This window comes from Protobothrops mucrosquamatus, unplaced genomic scaffold (genome assembly GCF_001527695.2).
Source record: "Protobothrops mucrosquamatus isolate PMUCROS unplaced genomic scaffold, P.Mucros_1.0 scaffold3490, whole genome shotgun sequence".
NCBI lineage: Eukaryota > Metazoa > Chordata > Lepidosauria > Squamata > Viperidae > Protobothrops > Protobothrops mucrosquamatus.
In genome coordinates, this window is record NW_015389463.1 from 160,486 (window position 1) to 176,105 (window position 15,620).

At 43.6% G+C, this 15,620-nt stretch overlaps 1 protein-coding gene across 1 annotated transcript; it reads right to left on the reverse strand.

Moving 5' to 3' along the window:
• Window positions 1-4,846: 4,846 nt before the first annotated feature.
• LOC107297729 (ATP-binding cassette sub-family F member 1) lies at window positions 4,847-15,150 on the reverse strand (the record flags this gene model as incomplete). The annotated part of the gene is made up of 9 exons (XM_015827090.1): window positions 4,847-5,394; window positions 6,695-6,767; window positions 6,951-7,015; window positions 7,657-7,825; window positions 9,062-9,094; window positions 9,329-9,399; window positions 10,690-10,764; window positions 13,058-13,229; window positions 15,038-15,150. Coding segments are annotated over 9 exons (938 nt in total), but the record flags the coding sequence as incomplete, so codon positions are not given.
• Between the last annotated feature and the right edge of the window lie 470 nt (window positions 15,151-15,620).

Here is a 15,620-nt window from a genome sequence, read left to right on the forward strand (position 1 = left end):
TTTTCTTGTAATTCTAATGGTAACAATGTTAATATTTGTATAACGTTGGAGGATGAATTCAGTATGTACAATTTAATAAAGAGAAAATGGAGGAAAACAACTTGGATATTGGAATTTCAAAGACCTCTTGCTGTAAATATTTTCCTCTCCTACAACTACTCAAAAACATCCATTCTCTGACTGGTCCACATACATAAAGCATTTTATCTATGAATAGAGTGCAAATACAGTCATGTATTTTCTCCACGTTATTGGTAATGGCAGGTCATCTGAACAGATTTTGATTCAAATGCTAAAGACTTAATACACTATTGACTTTTGCCTATGGCCTACCACTTGGAAAAAGAGTTTTATCTCATCAAAAATATAATTTTTGAAACCTATTTTCTTTGGGGAAAATGCATTTGGCCCAAGCTCACTGCTATGTGGATCAAAACAGGAGACTACTTAAGAAATTGTTTGAATTTTGGACTTCCGGTTTGCCGCCGCGGCTGCCACAGACATTTGGAAAGTAAGCTCCATCATTCACGTCCGATTTCGTATCATTGGGGGACCCTGGAAAGGGTTGAAAGTCGCCCTGTAGGGACAACTAGCAAGGAGGGGATTCCCACTTGATTATGGGAGGGCGGTAGCCCTTCCGTTTGATCCAGCGCAGCCCTCCAAACTGGTGGACAAAAGACCGGCCGTAGCAATATGACTGGTCACTAGACTGCAGACAGCCGAAGTCAAACTTACTACCAGGCACCTATAAAGCAGCGCGGATGAGACTGGGTGAGATCTGAACCTCTCTTTAATCCGAACTATTTTTTTACCTGTATAAGCTGCCCAAGGTATTTCCCCCCCTGTGGAGAGAGGGAAGGGAAACTTTATCCCACCCTCTAAAAACAGCGGCGACTGACTATCCAGGGGAGTTTAAAATTTTGAAACAATAACCTGATTTTAACTGGACTTTTATCTTTCCAAAAATTGAAGATTAAAAAATTTTCTATCCTTATTGAAGATTTAGGTTTTTATTTACAAAAAAGAAGAAAAATTGGGAAAAGGACTATAAAAATCTTGGACTTAAAAAAAAAATCCTAAATGGTATGGGCGTCATCTTGTGGCTAAACCTGATATTGCAATCTGTTACTGTCTAGAAAAGATTTGGCTTGAAGCCCAGACTATAGATAAGACTTTTGTAACCTTGGCAATCAGCTGTGAGAAGCCCAGCTGTCTTCTATACTCAATGATAAAATTAGTTTTACTCTCTGATTGTAAAGCTTTTAATTCACACCATTAAGAAAACATGGATGAAGATCAGGAACAGATTTTATTTATGCTGAAAGCAATTCATGAAACTATTCTTAAAGCCACTGATGAAATAAGAGGCTACAGAAAAGAACAAGATATCAGCCTAGAGATACGAACCCAAACCTTGATTACAACCAAATAATTAACTACACAGAATATAATAGAAGTGGAGCAATTAAATATTATGATAGAAGATTCAACTGACCAACAAACACAGTTAATGGAAAACTCAGAAAAGGGATTGACAACTTTGAAAATGGAAAAGACTTTTCATATAAACCAGAAGAAACCTGAGGATCAAGAAGAACAGACCAAACGGAAGATAAACATTTCAGGACAACTACGCCGAGAGAGAAAAATAGAGAGACGATTTGTTATCCCCTTTAAAAAAATGGTGATCGGATGGCCTTTCTTACTTCAAGCAATATGCATAATAATAGAGGAAGATTTATATGATGATTTAAAAGCACAGATATGGAAGGCGAATTGGCAAAGGAAAAAAAGCTAGAATAAGGCTGAAGAAAATTTGGAAGTATAAATATTAAAAGTTAAATTTGAATATTGATTGGTTTATAAAGATTGAATGTTAAAGCTAATTAAGATATATATAAGCTAAAATATATTGATAAATGTAATAAACATGTTTTTACTTAGTTGAAATAATAAAAACTGTATTAGCTCAAATATGAGATAGATATTAAGAGAAAAAGAGAGGAAATATTTGTTGTTGAAATAAGAGAAAATTTGGTTATTAAATTTAAGATGTTTAGAATAGAAAATAAAAATGTTATACTGTATTATCAATTAGTTTATGTAAGATGGTGAGAAATAGATTATATCCAAATAGATATGTATTCTGAATATTAGATTTTGTGATGAATTGTGATAATGGGAACTTTGATTACTTAAAACTTGGGAATTATAAATATTAAATGTTAAACATTAACGGGAAATTAAAAATTGGGGAAAATTAATTAGGACATTGATTGTCTATAAAGACTAAATGTTAAAATAAGGATATGTATAAGCCAAAAATTATTGATAAATGTAAGAATGTCATTTTTATTTAATTGATTTAATAAGAATTGCATTAGTTTAGACAGGAGACAGTGAATACTGAGGGGAAAAAAGAGGGAAAATTTGATGTAGTAGCTTGAGATTTGTACTGAAGATATTTGTATGTTATTGTATTATTGAGTGGCCCAGCTGCCACATTGCGTTTTGAATACTTAAATGTAAAATTAGAAAATCAATAAAACTTTTTTAAAAAAAAGAAATTGTTTGAATTTCTCTGGGATTTGTAAGTCTTGTTTTTAAGATCAAATCAAATTGCAAGTGAAAAAAAACATTCCTAAGAAGCATTTCTGCCTTAGGTGTAAACAAAACAAAACAAAAACAAAACACCTCCCAGATTATTTCCTATTGCTATCTGGGAAGCATTTTGAGGATGACTATGGGGAAACTGGGTAGTGTGGCCCTAATGGAGTAGGACAAAAAACTTATGAAATGCCTTGGGTCAAACTCTGTTGATCCATGGGATTGGAAAGACATAAATATTGAAGGTCAGAGAGGTGAAACTGAAAATCGGTAAATAATATGAGTGTTGATGCACAAAGCGAGTGCACCTGTCTAACCTTCTGCAAGATTCAGGATGAGTGTGTAGCTCAGGGGTCTTCAAACTTGGCCCTTTTATGGCTTGTGAACTACTCCCAGAATTCCTCAGCCAGAGGAATTCTGGGAGTTGAAGTTCACAAGTCATAAAAGGGCCAGGTTTGAAGACCCCTGGTGTAGCTTGAAAAGACATACCCACTTAAGGTTCCCAATTCAAATATGGCTATAAGCAGCCCACTACATTTTCTCTTTCCATCCATTCTGCACTGTTCACTGAGATTCCCTTCACATGTTTGATCTCCAGCGCTTATTTAACCGAAGGCAGCTTAGCCAATAAGGAGGAACAATGAGAGTTCTAAAACAGACCCAAAATGAAGGGACCGCCTATCCTTTGGAACTTAGATTACTGCCAGGTTAGGAGTCTCTCGGGATAAGGGGAGAGCTGAAAAGATTGCTATGATCATTTTCTTTCCCACTGGTCTTGCTTCCATATAGTGGCCTCATAGAACAATAGAATCATGGAGCTGGAAGGGACCACAAGGATCATTTAATGCACGGGTGTCAAACTCGATTGCATCACATGACCTATTGTGACTTTTTTTTGCCTTTGTGAAGCCAGGTGGGCATGGCCACCAGTTTGACAGCCCAGATTTAATCCAACCTTTGGCAATCCACAGGAAAGTGCATTAAACAATTCTTGAGAGGTGGCTGTTGTCCTATCTCAGTGGTGGCGAACCTATGGCACGGGTGCCAGAGGCAGCACTCAGAGCCTTCTCTGTGGGCACGCGCGCCGTCGCCCCAGTCATAGGCCTTCAGCTGGGTTTTATAAAACCTTTTTGCTTTAGGCCTCCGCCACCGTGTGCAAAAAAAAAAAAAAGGTTCAATCAGTCAATTTCAACTTCTCGCGGGGAAAAAAAATATCTCGCAAGGTTGGAATTGATTGAACTTTTTAGTCCCACCCAGTCTGCCATTACCACTGCAGCCACGCCCACCCAATGGACCACGCCCACCCAATGGGCCATACCCACCCGGCACCCGACGATGCATAAGTGAGTTTTGGGTTGCAGTTTGGGCACTCGGTCTCTAAAAGGTTTGCCATCACTGTCCTATCTTCTTCAAAAGCTGCAGAAGTGACAATTGCAACCTCTATAGACCAGAGATCCCCAACCTTTTGGGCACCAGGGACTGGTTCTGTGGAGAGAGGTTTTTCCGTGGACCAGAGGGTGTGTGGTTTTGTGTGCTGCCTGCATTCCACGGATGGGGCTTTGCTTGTTTGTGCAGACCAGTTGCTGGCATGCCGCGGCCCCGTACTGGTCCACAGCCCGGGGGTTGGGGACCCCTTCTATAGACAATACATTTTCACTGTCTTCTCAGAATTTCTCCCAACTGAAGGAAAAAGCATCCCTTGGAGTAGAGTACTGAATATTGTGGGCTTTGATTGCTTTCTCCACAATACACACCAAAAAGTGCAACTTGAAGAGTCACACTTACAGGCAAACAACCGGCTTTTTTAGGCAACGATAGGTAGTCCTTGACTTATAACAATTCATTTAGTGACCATTCAAAGTTGCAACAGTACTGAAAAAAGGACTTATGGCCATTTTTTTTTTACACTTATGACCGTTAGGACATCCCTGTGGTCATGTGACCAAAATCAAGACACTTGGCAACCGACTCATATTTATGACGGTTGCAGTGTCCCGGGGTCATGTGATCTCCTTTTGCAACCTTTTGACAAGCAAAGTCAATGGGGAAGCCAGATTCAGCGCAGTAACACTTGTGTTACTAATTTACCAATTGCAGCAATTCACTTAACAACTGTGGCGAGAAAGATCATAAAATGGGGAAAACTCACTTGCTTAGCAACAAAAATTTGGACTCAATTGTGGTTAAGTTGAGGACTATCTGTATTGTTCAAAATGTAAGAAATCAGAAAACTCCCATCCACAAGAGTGACGGCCGCATTTTTAATTTAGTAAGTTTACATGTTGTGCTCCAACTATTCCGAAAAATAGTGCAAGGAAAGGAGAGAGAGATTTGTAAAGTGAAAGTAGTCTTCCAAAATGTCTGCTTGGGGAGGGGGGAGGGAGAAAGGCATGGTGGAACACCCACCCATCACCTTTTGGTAAGTTTACTTCCATGCTGGTTGGGAGAGGAAGGGAAGAAAAGTTAAAAGTATCAACAGTTTTTAATTTCTTTCTTGCACATGTTCAAATCTGTCCCTCCGTGTCACATAAATAAAGCCCGGCTACTTGAGAGGGCGGAGTTTCCTCTGGAAAAATGGAAAGAGGCTGCGCATGTTCTGGTGACTCCGCTTCTCATGACCTTATTCTTTTGGTCGATTGACCAGGACTTCACCCAAGGCTTCCAGCACTTCACGCTTGTAGTCTTCAAAGTCACCGTCAATCTGATTGACTGTCCGGTCCTCCACCACCCACAGGTGGCAGTTGGTCTCTGTGATAAGCCGAGCGTCATGGCTGACAATGATCACCGCTGGAAAAGACAGAAGGGTTAGCAAGACCTTAAGCTACCATAAAAAATAAAAAAACACCACCTTCCTTGGACTGTTGCCTTCTGGCAGAAGATATAGAATAATTAAAACTCGGACCACACGTTTTCTGAATAGTTTTTATCCCAGAGCTGTAATTGCACTCAACAACGAACTAAAGGGCCACCATCAGTGAACTGTTGGACAGTATTACTTGGTCTGTTGTGTGGATGTTGGGGGGGCTCTAGGGGTGGGGATTGTGGTGGGGGGAGTATGTTGGGGATTATGTTTGTGGGACTTGGTTTTGGGGTGTCAAGTAAATTTCGTTGTATATGTATACTATGTACACACATACAATGACAATAAAGTATTTATTTATTTATTTTGGATGCACTTGAGAGCTGGGCAGAGAATGCCATCCGGAGCGGAGTGTGAGCCAACTATCTCCCAAGCGCAATTCCAGTTACTAAAGCAGAGAGGCAGGCAAACTGGTGATGTCTTTTTCTCCCAAATAAGTTCCCCCAAACTTATCTAATCATTTAAATTATTTCTTAAGATAGCAAATAGGTACAGGGTGCAAAAAAAAAGAAAAAAAAAAGCAGCCCGTCAACATTTCTTTGGTGACCACCAGAAGGAGCAAGCCTAAAAATCTGGCTTACCTTTACTTTTTTTTTTCCTGGGGGTTTGGGGGAAATGAAAGATTAACGTAAAGTACTTTAACCCTCACGGTAGCTTGAGGAATCATTAAGAATCCTCAAAATCCTTGAAAACGTGGAGTTTGGGGATGCTGCCTTCCAGATCTGCAGCAAAGCCCAGTGTGGCTGTGCCCTGCTGCTTCAATTGTGCTATGTACAAATTATTCAGTTAATCAACAAATTTATTACTTCTGGCATTCATAGTGACTTGATCGGAAACTGATCGTTCTTAGGTATTAAGAGGGTGCCCTTGATTTTCAGCCTTTCCCTTCCTGCCAAGCGATAGGATAGAGCAGGGGGTCTTCAAACTTGCCCCTTTTATGACTTGAGGACTTTCAACTCCCAGAATTCTTCAGCCAGCAATTGAAGTCCACAAGTCATAAAAGGGGCAAGTTTGAAGACCCCTGGGATAGAGCCAAGTTGATTCACAATAACAAAAGTAAAATATGGGGCAGGATAGAACGAACCCAATGTCACTTTAGGAATGCCTGGTCCCTTCTACTTCAAATTTGTAAGGACAGCATAGTGGTAAGAACGGCAAGCAGAGATGGGCATGATGGGTCTTATATTATCACCATAGGAATTTCAGGGCCAACAAGTTTTCACTCACCCCCTTTGTAGTCATTGATAGCATCTCCCAAGGCATCGATCGATTCAATATCCAGGTTGTTCGTAGGTTCATCCTGGGGGGAAAAGAAATGAAGAGACATTTAAGGACTCTTGTCTTCTCTTCAGCTTTCACAAGGGGATAATGGTGCTGGGTACCTTACGAAACATACTACTGCAGAAGGAGACAAGGGGAGGATTTGGGTTTGCTGGGGGAGAATACTACAGACTTCAATATAGATGATTGTAGATAAACTCACCAGAATAAGGACATCTGGCTCTCTACAAGCCAGTTCGGCAAATACTACACGAGCTTTTTGTCCCCCTGGTAATGGGGAAAAAAAACAACAAAGGAGAGAAAGAAGGAATTAGAAGATTAGCAAAAACATGCTTGCTTCCCCCAAACTGATGCAAATACAGGTGAAACTCGAAAAATTAGAATATCGTGCAAAAGTTCATTTATTTCAGTAATGCAACTTAAAAGGTGAATCTAATATATGAGAGAGACTCATTACTATCTTGCTTTGCATGTAATGAATCTATCTCATATATTAGGTTCACTGTTTAAGTTGCATTACTGAAATAAATGAACTTTTGCACGATATTCTAATTTTTCGAGTATCACCTGTAGAATCTCGCTATCAGAATTTGAAAGGACATCTGGAAGGATAAACAGGGCATCGGGATCGGAACTTCTGAGCTTCGCAAGAACCCGATTCCTCTTTGAAGGCTGTCAGTGTTGACCCATTTTTCCAGCCTGTGTCTTTGCTCAAGACACAGATGGACTGTTCCTCACTAAAGCTCCAACACTCAGGCGTGATTTAGCTACAACTTTCATTATCCAACACATTTGGAACATACATGCCAAGGTAGAGAAAGCTATGCTAGCAGCCCCCGCCTTTTCTTGCAAAGCTCTCGACCCACCATCATTCCCCCTTCCCATCTCCCAAGAAAAGCTCCCCCTACCAGACAGCTTGCAAATCTGGATGGTGTGGGCATGGCTCTCGAGACCAAACCGCCCCAAACATTTGCGGGCGTCTTGATAAGGCAGGTTGAAATTGCGCTGAAGATATTCCGTGGCCGTCTCCTGCATATTCAGCTGATCGGCATACTGTTGGTTGAAGAAGCCAACTTTCTATCAGGAGAATAAGGGGAAAATTGGGTGAAACCTCACTCAAGCGGGCACTCAAGCTTAACTCACACCGTTTCACACCTCCCAAGGCCACAGCTGGCATTTCAGGGTGCCTTCTCCTGTTTCTGAAACCTTCCTAATTTCCTGGGCTAGAACTTCCGTAAGCCCTTCGCCCACTGGCTCATGTTGGCTGGGATGTTGTTAAGATGCAATCTAAAACATCGGATAAGAAATAACCAGGTTGCCTAATTCTAATTTAGGACATGGTGCTGTCCTGAAATCACAGTCTCCAAATTCTGGGAGGATGTTTTACTCTAAGCCTCAACCGCCAAGTTGAGGATATGAATAAGCAGGCTGCATGCAGACACACTAATATGTGAAAGGCCAAAAGGTATATTGGATATCCTTCAATCAAACCACCCCGTGATGACCCAGGGCCCCGAACGGAGGCAAAGCAATTAGCTGGTCAGAATAATTGTCTTTGTAAGCACTGCCAACGTTCACCCAACAGCCCCCACATAGGCTGGCACAAGTTCAATAAAACAGTCAACGGAGTGAAACAGTTCTTTAAAGTAAAACAGATAACAAACAAAGTATGATTTTTTCAACGCCCAGCTTGCCTGTAACCTGCAAACTGCAAACCTGAGGACAGCAAGGAGAACTCAGCAGGAAACAAACTTGATCCAAAATACAAAGAGTCCAGGTACAAGAGTTCACATCACAAGAGTTCACGTTTGTTCCTGGCAAATGCCCCACCCCACAGCGTCTCCTTAAGTACCTACTCCCCAGGTGTGCCTTGTGGAGTGGGGCGTGACGCTCTCCTCCAGAGCAAGTGAGCCTGCCTCCGTTGTTCCCTCCTCCTCTCTGCTCTCCTTGCTCTGGGATCTGGTGGGGAGGGGCCTTGCTCCTCGCCTGAGCTCTGCCTTCCCTGTTCCAAACTTGAAGGGCCCTGGCCTGCTTCAGCCTGTTCCTCCCCACAGTCCTCCGAAGCCACAGACATCCCCTCCTGGGCCTCAACAGGGAACTCCATGTCGTCCTCAGATGGAGGCATGACACTCCCTCTCCAAGCAGAGTACACCAACACAAAGCAACAACTGCCTATGTGTGTACCACGTCCTATGACCAAAGACTTCCTACCTATCCTGACTGCTAGCCCTGCTTTCCAGTCCAATATGGCTCCCCCTCAAATTATACACTGCCCTCCCACCACATCCCAACTGAAATCACATCGATACTTACTAGCCTGTGGTTTTTTCTCATTTCTCCTCTGGTCTGGAAAGAGAAAGAGAAAGAGAAAAATAGGAAGTTAGCATTGTCTTGGTTCGCAATCCCCATCAGATTAAAAGGGAAGTCATTTTTCATGGGATTCACACTACCATCTCCCCCCAATAATCACCTGCACTCAATTGGGGCTCGATCAAAAGGGGCCCAAAACACAGTCAAGGAAATCTCAGGCAAGGACAATCCACACCAAGAGAAGCCAAAGTTTGAACAGGTGGTACTTACCGGCGTAAGCTTCCCAGTTAACAGCAATAGTAGTGTACTTTTCCCCACCCCATTGGGGCCCACGATACAGACTGAGAGGCAGGAAAAAGAGAGAAGGGATTATCATTAGTAACAAGATGGCGCCAGGCAGACAAAGTTTTTAGGAATCTGACATTTTTTCCCCCTGCCATCTTTCAATACAGGCAGTCCTCGACTTAACAACCATTTGTTTAGTGACCGTTTGAAGTTATAACGACACTGAAAAGAAGTGACTGATGCCTCTTTTCTCACAATTACAACCATCGAAACATCCCCAAGTTCACGTGATCAAAATTCGGGTGCTTGGCATTGGCATGTATTTATGACAGTAACACTGTCCCAGCATCATGTTTTGTAGCCTTTGGTAACCTTCTGACCAGCAAAGTCAATGGGGAAGCCAGATTCACTTAACCACCGTCCTACTAACTTAAAAACAAAGGCAAGAAAGGTTGTAAAAATGGGGGCAAAACGGCAAAACTCACTAAACAACTGCCTTGCTTAGCCACAGAAATTTTGGGCTCAATGGTGGTAGTAAGTCGAGGAACACCTGTAAAGGAAATTAAATGAAAAGCTGGAGCCAGAAGTGACTTTTCCCAGCTGCAGTACTTTTAAATTATTAAATAGAGAAGGTCCTGATGAGGATTTTCGTTGTGAGTCTGTGCCAGCCACTGGACCCGGCAGCTGAGTCTGGGGAATCAGAGGAGGAGGAGCCTGGAGAGCCATTAGAGAGTCGGAGGAAGGCTCTGATGAGCCTCCAGGACTTACAATCTGATGAAGAGCCTGGCCCTTCCAATCGTGCTCAGGCTGAGATTCAGCTGTGCGGGGAAGCTGAGTCAGACTCTGAGGACTCACAGCTGGAAGACATCATAGACGCTTGCAAATGCAGATAGGCAACAAGAGCAGGACAGAGGGAGGCAATGGGGCGACTCCAAGGGAGGAGGAGAAGGCATTGAGAAGCCACGCCTGGGGGCTGCATAATAAAAAGGGAAGGTGTGGGAGGTGCTGGTTGCTGAAGGCAACCGTTTGCAAAGGACTCACGTTTCATGGAATCCTGTTTTGTTGCCTTGCTTGTGAACAACTCTCCATTTGCATCGTGTTTTGTTTGCCTTTGCTTTTGGGACATTTTGCAGGTCTGTACCTAACTAATAAACAGGGTTTGTTTTCCCTGCATTTCCAGCCTACTTGTTAAAAGAGGGGTTTGTCCTTGTGAGTTAACAATGACTCACGTGGGCTGGGACAGAACAATTTCCCCCCTCTTAGAAAACAAAGAAACACAAATTATACCCATATGCAGAAGTCTGACAGCACGAAAACCTTCCCTTCGCTCCTTCCACATCACTTACTTCGGGATTCCATGTCGATTCCAAAGTCCAAAGTTCTGAAAAGGGGCTTCTGCTTTTCGTAACTGAAGTCCACAGCTAAAAGAGAAGCAGGAAGATAAGGATCCAAAGGAAAAAAAAATGTTTTCTCAAGAACATGAAAGTAAGGTTTAGATAGAACAACAGCAAGTAACACCCAGACTGAAAAAAATCAGTTCTTAGCCCAGCTGGTTAGAATAGCAGAGCTTGGACTGAACATTAAGAATTTGGAGCTGAGGTTGTTGGGTTTTTTTTAGCTCATCCATCCCTGCCCCATCTTGATCTTGAGTGCTGGACTGACAATCTCAATGAAAGGGATTATGCTTGGCTTTGAACTGACCCACTGATTGTATACCAGCTGCTCCGGGAAACCGATCCCTAGCAGATAATAAAAACTTACAGAAATCAGTAACCTATGTACTTAAAAGGACAGCAAAGCTTGCCATTCTCTGTTGAAGATGCTGCCAGCTTTTTTCGGGAAAATCCCCCTGGCATGCAGTGTGCCATTATGAAGGCAGCTTCTCCCTCTGGGCAAGGGTTACTAGCTGCAAGCGTGATAGGAAGGCAACATAAAAAGAAATCCTTAGGAATCCCAAACCAGGAGATTACCGGACTGCTATCCTACAGTGTCCCTGACACCTGATCTCTCATCCCATTAATTCCTATATGTCAGGGCTTTTCAACCTTTTCACCCATGGTACCACTTTTAGGATATGGCAACATCCAAGTACCACCAGTCAAAGGTGTCAAAAACTTGATAAAAAAAAAAAAAGGAAAAAAATGATAAAGTACAGGTAGTCCTCGACTTACAACAGTTTGCTTAGTGACTGTTCGAAATTACAATGGCACTGAAAAAGTGCCCCCCCAAGCTACAGCCGAGCAAGACACCTGCCTGCCCACCCAGCGGTGCTCTTCCTCCTGTCTGAGGTTTCCATTGTTGTGAGCATTTATGTTGAGGATTGGCAGCGGGGGTGTGGTGGTGGGGGTGTTTGGTTTTTATTCCCCCGTCTGCTGGGTGGTTGCAGCAGGTTTTGGTCAGTTCACATGACCCTGGGACACTGTGACCATCATAAATATGAATCAGTTGCCAAGCATCTGAATGTAAATCACAAGACCCTGGAGATGCTGCAACATTCCAGCTGATTGGTGCTTCTTCAGGGCTCAACAGAAGTGCCAGGATCAGCGCTGAGCTCCAGCTGGAGCCTGTCGCTGATCCTGGCACTTCCACTGAGCCCTGACAGCCCCAAAGAAGCGCCGATCAGCTGGAAAGTGGCACTGATCCTGGTGCTTCCGCTGAGCCCTGACAGCCCTGCAGCTCCAGCCATCTCTCGCTCAGGCTTGTGCGGTGCTGCCATCGGCTCAGCTCATTCCCCTCCCCCGCTATCACTTTTCTAGGATGGTCGTGTACCACCTGTCAGGTGCCAATGTACCACAGGTGGTACCCGTACCACTGGTTGAAAAGCCCTGCTATAGGTAGTCCTCAATTTATAACCAAAGTGATAACATACCCCCCACAAAAAAGATATTTACAACCGGGTTCTGAAGTTCCAACAGCCACCCACCCAAGTCATGTGACCACTTTTCAGATGCTTGGTAACTGGCTTGCATTTACGGCTGTTTGCTGTGGCCAACAGTCACGTGACTGCTATTTACAACATTTTTGTTGAAAACTGGTAGATACTTCCGGTTTTCGGCAAAAATCTCCATGGCATGCAATGAATTTGCTTAATGCAGTGTCTGCTTAATGGCTATCATAAAAAAATGTCGTAAAATCAGGACAGTCACATGGGGCGATCCACTTTATAACTGTCATGACGTGCGACTGTAATGAGCAGGCTCCATTACAATTATAAGTCGGGAACTAACTGCATGCTCATCCTATTGATAGACTCCTTGGCACACACAGACACTCTGTTATTGTGCCAGTTTTCTAGCATCAGGGAAGGTAAGTGATGGCATAAATCTCAATTATTTCTCCATCCATTAGCAATCCGTGGGCAAAATCCTGTCCTGGCCATCTGGGATCAGCAGAAACTTAACCTAAGTCACATGGCTGCCTGATATAAGGGCTCAACCCACAAGAAGTCAAGCATCCCTCTCCTGCTGATGCCTCAGCCAGCCTAGTCAGAGCAAGGGACACTGGGAGTTGTAGTTTAGCAACAGCCAGACATTCAGCTTCCCTCCCTCTCCTCTAATGCTTGAAGGGGGAGGAAATAAAGTTCAGACCTGTTGATAAGGGATGCTTTTTTTTTGTCCCCCCCCCCCCAGAAAATCACTCACTCCTCTGCAAGCTCCCAATCCTTCCCCTGCACCCCCTTCCTTACAATCTGCCCTTCAAAAAGAGAAGCCCTACCGTGGAGGCCCAGAATGGGCGGGGAAAGAGGCGGTGGGTTAGGAAAAGTGAATTTCACGGTGTATTCCTTGGGCCGTTTCAGGAGCTCGGGGGCCTCGCTGGATTCCTCATCCGGGTTCTTCTTGCGACATTTCTGCTGCTTCCGCGTCAGGGCTTCCTTGGTCTGCTTTTCCTGCGTCAAAGCAAGACGGGTCACGAGAGGAACAGGCTGCCCTTCTTTTCTTTGGCGCAGGGGTAGGCCACCTTGGCTCTTTCATGACTCGTGGACTTCAATTCCCAGAATCCCTGAGCCAGCCATGCTGAGGGGAAAGGGAGAGGTTTCCAAGCTGAGCCATGCGGGCTCAGGAATTCTGGGAGTTGAAGTCCACGAGTCATAAAAGAGCCAAGGTTGCCTACCTCTGTCTTTGGGGCACGGAAGGGAGACAGATGGGCACAGGAACATATTTTTCAAAAGGAAAGATATATTTTTCTTTCTTTAGTGCCGAGAACCACGGCAGGGATTCTGACGGCCCCCAAATGGGCAGGACTCAGGATTTCTGACAAGAGTTGGAATCGGCTCTTCTCATGGATGATCTCAGATTTGCCAGTCTCCAACAGGAAGAAACATGGATGGCCTACAGGTAGTCCTTGACTTATGACCAGTTCCTTACCAACCCTTTGAAGTTAATGATGCCCCCTCCCAAAGGTACTTATGACCCAAAACTTCTGATCAGGTCCCCCTCTCTGCAGTCATGAGATCACATGCTGGACACTCCGCAACTAGCCTTCGTTTCCAAATCGTTTGAGGGTTTCCAGTCACGTGACCCACAATTTATGACTTTTTTAAAAACGGAAATCGGTATTTCTCGCAAAATGCCCAATGGGTTTTTGTAACGATTTGCTTAACGGTCGGAAACTGTAGGAGAAAAGAAACTTTGAAGTTGTAACAATTAACGGAATAACAGGAGTTGGACGGGACCTTGGAGGTCTTCTGGCTCAACCCCCTACTAAAGCAGGAAAATCGTGGTGGTTCGCTTAAGGACCATTGCAAAAAAAATAATAATAAAAAAAATCAGGTTGGTCATGTGACAACCTGTTTAACAACTGGCATGTTGCTAATTCCGATCATGAGGACTACCTGTACAATCAGAAGGAGCTGCAGGATATATCCCAGATTAAACAAAGTATAGCTGCATTAATTAATTAAGCTAGGGCAGGGGTCTGCAACCTTGACAACTTTAAGACTTGTGGACTTCAGCTCCCACTGGCTGAGGAATTCTGGGAACTGAAGTCCACAAGTGTTAAAGTTGTCAAGGTTGCAGACCCCTGAGCTAGGGTGTCAGAACACTGATAAGTAGGGACGATGTTACCTAATTAGATAACATCTGCAAGCAAACATCTGCAAGCTCAGAGCGCCCCAAGAACTCCTTTGCTTGTATATTCTGCTCCTGTGAGAGCAAGGATGCTTGTTTTCAAGTAAGCCCACCTAAAATGGCAGATTTACTTATGAGTCAATCTTCTCTCATCTGCCCTGCTGGAAGAAGAATCCGGACCTCCAGAAACTCAAGGTGAGCTTTTTATAACCATTGCCGATAGTCCTCAGTTAGCAACTGCCTCAGGTGGTAACCATTCGCAGATATGAAGGTAATGGAAATATAAATAATTTTTATAACCGATCCTACATTTACGACCTCTGCGGGTCTGTAAAGCCCAAGAGGTTGCAATAAGGTCAAAAAGGACACAGCTTCATTTAGTGACGACCTCAACAGCAGAGTTGTCAGTCCGAATTGTTGTCACTAAATGAGGACTACTTTTATTATAGTTTTGATATCCAGAGAATGCGAGGAAGAAAAATACTGCAGTTTCTAGAACTGAGGATTTAACTCAGCATAACTATCCTGCTTCAAGTCACTTCAGCTAAGAGGAAGCCCAGAGAAAACGATAATTGCACAACATTTTTCAGTTAGCAAGTCCTCTACCTTAGCACAGCTAGACACTTACTGCCTGCTTCGTCGACTTCCCCCCGGCCTTCAGGTCTTTGAGCTTCTTCTCTTGTTTCTCATATTGTTTGAGCAGCTCCTTCTGTTTCTGCTGGTACATCTTCTTGAAAGTCACTGCCAGGGAAGATGACAAAATACAATACCGATTTAAGTCTATTTCTCCATCCCCACCCTGCTGGACAGCTTGGTATCACTGAGCAAGGGTAGAGGCCGGTATCTCACAAATGAAGGTGAGAATATACATGCCCCAGGATAATGTTGCAGGATCCAATCTGGGTTGGTCACCGCGCCAGATGTTTTGTCTTCCGAGCTTTTGGACTCCCTTCCTCAGGGAACTTCTCTCTAGCAGTGTGTGTGTTTTGGGCTATTCTGTATGTGGTACGATACCTGTTGCATGTGGCTTTTTAGATGTTGATTGAGGTGCTGATGGCTGGCTATTATTGTGTTTTCCCGAAAGTAAGGCCTACACCAACAATAAGCCCTAGCTTGATTTTTTTGGGGTGGGCCTAATATAAGCCCTATCCCCAAAATAAGCCCTAGTTTTGGGGCACGGCACACACCTAAAAATCAAGCCAGGGTGGGGG